At 32.7% G+C, this 10,208-nt stretch overlaps 1 protein-coding gene across 2 annotated transcripts; it reads right to left on the bottom strand.

The window, feature by feature from the left end:
• Window positions 1–611: 611 nt before the first annotated feature.
• On the bottom strand, window positions 612–9,136 carry LOC124932728 (histone-lysine N-methyltransferase ATX4-like). 2 transcript variants are annotated; one of them, XM_047473398.1, is made up of 23 exons: window positions 7,867–9,136; window positions 7,732–7,787; window positions 7,446–7,659; window positions 6,889–7,014; window positions 6,734–6,802; window positions 6,349–6,417; window positions 6,177–6,268; window positions 5,998–6,078; window positions 5,499–5,634; window positions 5,099–5,204; window positions 4,922–5,021; window positions 4,436–4,560; window positions 3,608–3,753; window positions 3,353–3,457; window positions 2,526–2,590; window positions 2,236–2,446; window positions 1,918–2,004; window positions 1,772–1,828; window positions 1,607–1,696; window positions 1,450–1,536; window positions 1,300–1,374; window positions 1,111–1,211; window positions 612–961 (listed from the first exon to the last, which is right to left on the bottom strand). In XM_047473398.1, exons 1-23 carry the CDS (start codon window positions 8,695–8,697, stop codon window positions 871–873), a joined length of 3,120 nt encoding a protein of 1,039 aa, XP_047329354.1. In that variant the 5' UTR covers window positions 8,698–9,136; the 3' UTR covers window positions 612–870. The 2 variants fall into 2 exon arrangements, with proteins under 2 accessions (XP_047329354.1, XP_047329355.1); XM_047473399.1 differs by having other exon boundaries at window positions 1,918–2,001.
• Window positions 9,137–10,208: the final 1,072 nt, after the last annotated feature.

Below are 10,208 nucleotides of genomic sequence, written 5' to 3'. Positions count from 1 at the left end.
ACGCTAACATCGTTGCAACACGAGTCTTTCGCATGTCTATATCCCTTCTGCCTGCGCCCAACTAGCCCCCCCAAATATCTACCGCTTCCCGGCAAAATATATAAAATAAATGAATAGAAAGTTACAAAAATAAACAAATAATCTATTTTCCTATAAAACATTATTTAATAAAAAAATATCTTATTTTTTTTATATTAAATAGAAATAAAATAAATTTATTTTTAATTTAATAATTATGAGAATGTTAATTATAATAAAATATCACTTTTTTAAAATCTTAAAATTACTGAACTGAAAATATGAAGCTAATTCTTAAAATAAAAGAGATGGGTGAATATAGCCCTAATGACGTCTATATCCAATGGAAAGCTTTGTCTGACTTTGTTGAGTGTATCTAGATAACAGTCAGTCATCTGTAAGCGGATATAAATAAATAAATAACAGATGAAAACATTCATCCAAAGAGTTAATTATAACAACTATAAACTATAAATTTTATTTGTAAAAATTAATATTAATGTTTACTATGTGAATAAATAAATAGTTTTAAAAAGACATTTTTACATAAATAATATATAACACATTAACACATGGCTAAAATAACATCAAGTTAAAACAGCAAGAAGAAAGATTAAGAAAAAAAACATGAAGGTTTATGTACAGAAGATCCAAAAGAAGTGCCCATATCTAACCAATAGTTTAATAGTTATCCAACAGAAATTGTAACAAAAAGGAAAATCTGCATTTGAACCTAAACTCAAAAAGAACAAAATCGGGTTAAGGCTTGTGAGGTCCATTTAGTTTGGTCGGTGGTTAGTGCTCCTTGCGGAGAAAAAAATTGTTACAGCTCTCTCCCAATCGGGTATATAACTAGTTCATGAACTTCCTGCAGTTTGCATTCTTACACAAGCAAGCAACTTTGAATTCATCACACTCATCTGGATCAAATAAGTAGTCGTACCTAACAAAACCGCAAACACATGTCAGAACATAAATGTAGTCACTTAAATACAATTAGCATATTAAGAACCAACTATTAAGGATATGAATGCAATTGCCTATTTGGATAGAAATCTGAAAGAGGGGTAAATAGGTAATGTATGTACGTACGTCAGTTCATCACCGGCAAACACATGAATCTTTGCAATCAGAACAATCCTGCTCTCGTCTTGACCTACACTCATAATCCTAGCATAACAGTTCGGTACACACTGCCCAACAAAGAAAGAAATATTCATAAGAATCATTTGCATATAAACACATAAGAATGACTAGTCAGATTTTGGCAGGAAAACTTACAGAATGGTTGATCAGACGTGCAATATTCCCTTTATCTGTAGCATCCACCACAACTTCTTCACTTATCTTGAATAGCTACAAGTTTGGGATATGATAATTCTAAGAGGGTTCGAATGTTTTAGTAATAAATAACCATGCAAAAAAACTTACATAGCAATCTTTGCCTTCCAAACGGTAGCGTGCCTCTCTCAGATCAGCAACACTGCGTCTAACCTGTTCACCACGATATTCAATAACCTGCCACAGCAATTCAGGGTCATAGATAAGCTTCCAAGATCAATGGAAATGTGCAACTAAATAGAAATACCATTTCTCCTTCTTGAATATTCCTACGAGCAAATAGACCCCATCCATGTATTCCTGACTTCCCAAAGCACACTCGATCATTTTCATTTTTCTGAATTCCCAAAATGGTACAAAGTAATAGTTAATTTAGAAAACTACATGGTAATATATGTAAGGAAGAAATTACTTGCAAGTTCTGCAACCGTTCCCTGAAAGTGGAAAAGGCTTTGGGTTCTTCAATTTTCTGACCAAACATTAAAGTATATTATCAGCTATAATTGTTATTTATGCTGAAAACTAACTCAAGAAGAGCATCAGGAGACAAGAAATTACTATGAAACTGTTCAATCTCAGCATCACATTTACAGAGTGATGACAAGGTCTCTTTATTCGGTGAATAATAGCCTCTTCACCTGTCTTCTACCAAAAAATGAAAATGAAATATCAAATCAGTGTTGAAGAATTCATCATAGGGAGCTAATTACAGATTCTCAACAGGAGCTTAATGCTCCATAAGATTCATCAAAGGCTGTCAAGTTCTCAAGACTATGTATTAAATAAACAAAAAGACGAAATATGCATTGTTTTTCACAAAAATAAATATATTATCTTCGGTACAGTTGTAAGTATATTTCTGCAATTATCAAATACCTTGTTGTTCATTCTTTTAGAAATACGACATCTCACTGCAGAAAATGGATCAAACTCGGTGATCTCCACAGTTGTAGGAGGAGCCTCTTGAAGTTTCAACCTATTGGAAATCAACCGTGAACCAGTTCGTTTCTGATCATGGATAAGATTTTTGGTGGAGAAAACCCCTAGCGGAGTCTGCACAATCAGAACATTGTCTGGATTTGGAGCCCTATAATGAAAAAAGGGTAATAGTAAAAAAGTGCCGTTAAATTTCTTCCTTTCAACTAAAACAAGGAAAATCGTTTTACCTGTGATAAGCACAATAAGAAATCATTTTTGTAACTTGCTTTCCATTTTTTTCCAAGCAGTGCAGCTACAAAAATAACAGGAAATATAAGAATAAGAAAAGAACAGGAAGATGAACAAAGAACATAGAATAAAATTTTGTTTTACAGAATGCCAAAATAACTAATGTATTTTCTCAATCTATATAAAGCAAGGGTAACTATGCAACAAGTAACAATCAAATCTTCATAAAACAGAACATTCTCCATTTGAGTAAATTTTTTGAACTGTGCAAAAGAATGATAGAACAGGGCTAAGAAAATGTCAAACAACCCTAATGCCAAACTCATTGTCATGGTCAGCGGTTCTCTAATATTAAGCCCATTTGGAAACAGTTAATAATAGGTGTGGTACAATGGATTCATATGTATGTGACTGTTTAATTTGAATTTGAGAAACGTTTACAAATGATGTTTACATATTATAGCCTTAGTATGAATTTTCAGAAATGGAAACAACTTTTTCCAAATAGGGACAGAGTCACTACATCAAATAGCCTACATATATAAAAAAAGCTATAATCTATCTTGTATACATTTATGCAACACCTCTAAGAAACTGAAAATATCAAAAATTAAAAATAATCATTTTACGAGAAAGATCCTTAAGCAATAAATAATATGATTTCAATGACAATAATCTATAGAGGTACCTTAATCTATAGAAGAAAAGCATAAAAATAAAAGCTCCATGAATATGTAAAGCATTCCTCTACAACATATCACAGCTAAATATAGAAGTCTGAAAATTTTAGATTGAAAACAAATTTAAACCACTAGATTTGACTCACCTCCATACAGTATCCAGCTCTTGATGCACACACGGCATGGAAATAAGTGGAACACTTAAAACACTGTGTGCAGGCACCATGAATTTGTCTACAAACCACACAGATCTGAAGCAAAGTATGAAAAGTATTTGTTTATATCCGCAAAACCAAATCAACAAAAAGGAACCATCTAAAATCCAACTAGATGACAAATAAACATAGTAGACTGACTTCCATTTCTAAGGATAATAACAGAATATATTAGCTCATGACTACCTTTACAAAGAAATTTGATGGAATTCCTAAAATTCCAACAGCAGGCTCCATCTTTTCATCATTGGAAAAAGCAACTTCAGGGCGAAACCAAGCACAAGTAACATGAACCCACAATGATCCAACATCAGTAGGTTTCATAGCACCTCCTAAAAGCAGAAAAAGATGACTTAATAAGATAGAAATATATTTAGATACATAGATCAAGATAAAGTCATAATACAGATGTTAAATCCAAAAAAGGTTTTATTGAACTAATCGTCAAGTGACCCAAAGCAGATACAATGTTTAAATTACTTCTCACACGTATACGTGAATCATGTATAATGTTGAGAATTTTGTTAGTGATCAACCTAAAATATTTATGCAGAAACTATAAATTATTTGTGCATCGCACAAGCATAATCTTAGTAGTTAAGTGGCAATACGATATGAAAAATGCTAATGATCCAACAAAATCTTATTAGTATTTTTGGCAATATGTGGCAAAACAGTGAAGGACAATGTAGATTGATACAATCATTTAGTTATCAGATAACAATAGACGTGGGATAATATACACAGACAGACATGATGTAAGTGATATTTGAAGCAATGATAATGTGTGTATATATATGTTATAGGCAAGTCTCACTTGAGAGTTTGTTTCGAACAACTATACTAAATTTTGGGTTCAAATCAGTGACACTGTATCTGAGATATAATGGCATAATTTTATATAATATGTATTCAATAGGTGAAGTACATTATCCCTCCTTTAGCATTTTGAAATTTAACCATAATAGTAAGATAAATAAATCCACAATGAAATTCCACTGAAAAGAATTCTACCTTTCACAGGACAGAGGCAACACTCGCGCTTAATATCTGGTGTCTCACACGCACGGCAAACCCATGAAGTGAAATCCTTTACATGCCTCGCTCCATAGCATTCTTGATGCACAGCTATTTGGCATCTAACAAGGAATACCAATGGTGATGATTCATTCAGTGACTGATTTATATCAAATAAAACAACTCCTCAAACAATCTTTTTTTTTTGAGAAAATTTTGTAACGATATTTTCATTACACTGTATGTACACATCCAATAGATGTTAGATAAGTGGTGTAAATGTAAGCTTTTTTCAAAACATTGGTAAATCCAAACCATGTACTAAAAAAATAAACATTTCTTAACTAGGGAGTTGTCAAATACTAGTAACAAGGCTAACTATTTTATATGGAAATTAATTCGACCATAATAGTAAGGAATCTAGTAGTGAATTTAAACAATTATGCAAGAATTCATTTAGAGAATATGACATCAAAGACCAACCTTGTACATATAATAATTTTGTTGTACTCCCAATCTTCAACCCATCTACAGACAGCACATCGCTCTGTTGTCCACTTCACGTAAACAGGTTCATATTTCTCTGTAAAGTATAACTGTGTTACTTAAACTATTTCAGTCAATTAAAATAGTCTTTGATGCCCCAACTGCTAAGCATACCCTGTAAATACGTAAGCAGCTTCTGCTTTCGAATCTTTACTGAAGGACGTTTCTGAGTTTTCACTGAAACAAGACTCCGTGAATGAAACTCTGCCATCTGCAGCATCTGCAGATTGAAGGAAGATGGTGAGATATATGTCAGATCTTGTACTCGGCCAGTCAAATATTCATCCATCAATTGAGCCAAAAGATAGGCCTCTAAAATATTATGTCATGGATAGCATGAGAAACAAAAAAAAATATCATGTCAAGATGGTAGACAAATTCTAGTAACAAACTGATTTGCTTGAAAAATACTGCAACTTGAAAAGGTCAGTAAGAAGAACCATGTTTAGATAGAATTATACATGCATATTAGTTGATAACTTGGGAAAAGGACTAGAATGGAGGAAATACAAACCCATTGCTCCAGTGATAGCATGGAACCTTTCACTCGCACACTAGTTTTCCAACTTTTTGCTTTGGATCCAGTATGTCGTTCCCAATCACTAAGACTCTGCTTTTCTGAGCTACATAACCCACATTTGCACACAACCCTACCATGATAGGAAAAGGAAAAAAATATGAGTCAAAGAGAAAAAGGAAAAAAATAAAGTCACGAGATCTTCAGTAAGGAATATGCATGAGTCTTGAGAATTTTATTATTACAATTAATCAGGAATATACAACTTAATAACCCACATATATGTTCACTCACAAATAGTAACAAATAGCAAGGGCTCATAATTTATGGAAATAGTTCCAAGTATCAATGAAAGTGTGAGCCCAGGCTTAATAGGCATATTCTATACTTGTGATTATAATAGGTCAAAGTTAAACAGTCTAGAAACAACAGAATGATAAGTTTTATATATCTAATACACTTCTATATCTAATAATAACAGATCACCCGCACTTACAAGTGAAGACTCGGAAAATATATGCCTTCCACCGCAGAGCATATGACAGTAACCTTGTCAGGCAGATCTTTCTTATTGTTTCTGCAAATGTATTAAGAGTTATAAAGAAATCTGAAATGTAAAATTCGGTATAAAAATGTACAGATGCTATAAGCAGGCCTTAAGTTAAAAGGACTCACTTGACTTTAGACTGAAAATTTTCTGATTCTGACAACTCGAAATTGAACCTTGCTCTGCACTCGGGACAATTGTAATCAGAAGAAGCATGATCCTAAAAAATAAGGTTAATAACCATAAGTCATACATATACAAAGTCATAGAAAAATATCACTAATAGACTCATGATTATACCTTCACAAGGCTGCTATGAATTTTATCACATGCAACATGTAACAAACCTTTACAACCATGGCAGCGCACCTAAGTCATGAGAGCACACATTCTTATCACATAGTCTATAGAATTGTCTCTGAAAGAGAATATAATAAGTAAGACAAAAATAGAGCTGTATAAAGTTATATATGTAGCTTAACAAATATTGTATATAATAAGAATACAATTTTCTAAGGAAGTGTAATTATTTTGGATCTCATTGTAGCATTTGAGATCTGTGTTGTATCTTGTTGGATCCAGTTCTATGGTTGAAGCAATTTTTGTGTTACCTGTTATCTTAACGACCTTTTTTCTCAAAGAAAAAGGAAAAAAACAAGAACATCATTTGAGACTAATAACTCACCCAGCTTGTATTGTCAGAATGATGTCGAATCTTCTTACATACACTACAAGAACGCTTTAATTTTTTCAACTGCAAACAAGTGGAGAAAAGTAAACACCACAATCGCTAGTTTGTCTAATGAATCGAAAAAATTGGAGGTCAAAATAAGAACTAACCCTTGCACATGACTCGCACAGTCGGCCTCCGGCGGATAAATCCTTCGCCTTACAAGAAAGTTTATTATCATACAAACTGGATCCACAACTATCACACGATTCCATCCCTTTTCTCTTAAGAGTTTCCTGAAGAATAATTTTTCCTTAGGCGATGCAAAGAGAGAAGAGCATAAATGTGTTCTGAAGCTGAAATCATAACATTCCTTGCATGGAATAAATTATTACTATATAATCAAAGTCAAATATTTAGCAAATTGACCAATTTAATGGTGTTGGATAATATTGTGATTTTCCAACTATTCATGAAAAACATTTCTTGCAGTAAAGTCGTTAACACATGCTTATATGATTTTTAGTGAAAAGTTAATTGATTAACCACCTACAGAAATTCTCTTTAAGACCACCCAATGACCTTCTTCTCATAGCACACCAAAGCACTTGTTACAAATTACAAAGTTCATATGAAAACATTAATAAACTACCCGCTTTGGTCTATGGTGTATGTAAGTCATTTATTCAAATAGAAGAGGAACAAGGCAGATCAGAAAGATACTCACATGTTTCTGAGTTTCAAGTTCTTTATGCTGACCCGAAGAACTAGGTTCATGGATCTTGTCTCTTAGAGAATTTAGATAATCGAAGTTCCCAGCTGCTGCATTAATCTCCACCATCAACATTTCATTAAAGTCTTGTTCTGCTAAAAAGGCCTCATCTATAGCATACCGGAAGTCACTGGGTTTGTTATTATTCAACTCAGTTTGACACTGAAATCTGAATAAAGAAACGTGTTGTTACGTTCAGATTTCAAAGACAAACAACAATAAAAAAATATATTAAAAGTACCTGTCCACATAATCAAGAAATGGGAATATCATTCCTCTTTTGACCCAAGCATAATCCTGGCATTATTATCATTAAATTATCTTAGTTACAGAGTAGGAATAGCGGCAATACTTAAATTGGAAGAAACAAATTTACCCGTTGCGTTCCATTTCCTGAATATCCAAAAAACATCACACATACTGTTTTGTCAATCTGGAAGGTTAAGACCTGACGTGGAGTTTGGGTTTTTGAATCAAGAACAATAGCTGGCCAAACAGGATCATTCTTCCCAGACATAGCCCAGACTATATCACCAGAAACAAAATCTTCAGGACCATATAGTTCTCTTGTCCTCTCGCTGTCCATGTCCCTGTCCTGTAATGATCGACTAGGTTGTTCATGTTTGATAGGGTGCGACCTCTCTGTTTCAACCCATTGCTCCCAGAATGAATTAACAGAGCCACGGGAAGTTAAATGTAAACTAGAGTTCTTCTTCGATCTAGGGGACATTAATTCCTCTCTTTGGTTGCTTCGGATATTGAGGTTCTTGAAGTTTAATTTGTTTTTATGATGAGCGAATTCAGGATTCAAACTGAATTCTCTATTATCACAAACTTTGGTCTTATCCTTTTTCCAATGATGGATAATTGAATCATTAAACCTAGACGGCAATACCTGAACTCTTCCTCTTGAAGTCCTGACCAATGCAGGACGTGAAACCACCTCCGCAGTAACAGCTGTATCGCGTATCACTTTAAAGCTACCAATCAGTTTACGCTGTTCCTCCTTAACCGAGGAAGGAGTTTGGTCTTTTAATGAAATTATGTCTGCGGCGACTTCTCCAAGGAGATGCAGAGGATAATGTCCATTAACTTTTCTCTTCTTCCGATAATCCGATTCTTCGTCTTCTTCAACGCCACCAGACTCGCTAACTCGGCACCGCTTCAGTCTTGGCATTACCGATTTGAAGTTACGCTTTATTATCATCTCTCTTTCTATGTAAAATATCAATCCCAAATCCCAATGCCAATTAAAAACCTTCTCGGAGCCCTAATTGGATGTAAAACCCGCCTGCCTGCCTCCGCGAGAAAGTAGGAGATAAAAAAAAAATGATTACCCGGAATGAAAATTGAGCTTAACAAGAACCAAGGAGTCTGGGCTTGGAAGAAAGTGACTCCTTTCTCTTTCTTTTCTCTAAAATAAGGATCTCTGAATACTACTACATGGGTTGGGAGATGATATATATATATATTTATAAAGAAAGAAAAAAAATACACTAATTATTTAAAGGGTGATCCTTTCTAATAACAAAAAGATTTTCTAGACCATTTTTTGAATTTTTCAAATCGGAGAAATGGGTTGTGCTCCTCCAACCGAGCCATGGTGGTCAAAGGTGAGAGAGAGAGAGTATACATGGACGGTTAGAAGAAATATGGAAGTGAATAAGGTATGTTTTGAAAAATTGAATTATAATAATACTAGTAAAATATTATAATCTCTCTCAGTCTCTAAAGCTGGGTTGTATTGAGCAATTGCAATAAAAGTACAACCGCTCTGATATATAATGAAGTAATGGCAGTTTGTTTGTTAGTTATATTTTTTGGAGAATGTTTGTTGTATTCAATACATTCTATATATCTAAAGTAATAGTATATGTTTGCTTGCTGTTAAAGAAAACATATTTTTCATTCTTATTTTATGAAAGGCTTGAGGGTGAGTTTGTCTTTGTATACAAGTAGAAGAATATTATAATATATTTTTTAATTATATAAAAAAAAGATCTCATAAATGATTAGAGAGAAGAAAGAGTGGCCGAGTCAGTCCATCACTTCAACCGCTTCACACGAATCAGGCCTTCACCGAAATGACGACTCTGGAGTGGAGGCGTGGAAACAATAAATAAATAAAACCTTATCTTCAAAGCATATATGTCATATATAGGTTAATGGAAGAATATATCTAGGCTTGTTCGGATTTAAATTTTTGAAAAAGATATAGAGAGGAAAAAAAAGTAATAATTTTGTGATGATTTTGAGAAGGTGATTATTTTGTATGAAAAGATTTAAATGTATTAATATATATGAATAAAATAAAAAATAATAATTAAAAATAAAGGGTATTCAATATTTTAATTAATGAAATAAGTGATGTAATTGTTGATAAGTGGTTGATTGAAAAATTGATTTTGAATTAGTTAAAAATCTAAAGAAACAATGCAAGTTTTATTTTAATATGTTTGTTTTGATATTTTTCTTTCTTCACTGTTTATTCTATTCTAGGATTTAGATTTTTCTATTTATTTATGTCATTTTTTTATTATAAGGTTTGTTGTTTTGTTTATAAGAGTTTATTAGAAAAAAAAATCCTTCCATTCATAATATGATTTGATGTATTTTTATTTTTTTTATTTATGTACAAGTTTATTTGATAACTCACAAAAAAAAATAATACAAAATAAAACCTATATTCAGGAAAAATATCATTTTAATTCTGAAAAT

The sequence above is a fragment of the Impatiens glandulifera genome, chromosome 3 (genome assembly GCF_907164915.1).
Source record: "Impatiens glandulifera chromosome 3, dImpGla2.1, whole genome shotgun sequence".
Lineage (NCBI taxonomy): Eukaryota > Viridiplantae > Streptophyta > Magnoliopsida > Ericales > Balsaminaceae > Impatiens > Impatiens glandulifera.
Note: the sequence above shows the minus strand (reverse complement) of the source record. Positions and strands in the feature narration are given on the sequence as shown.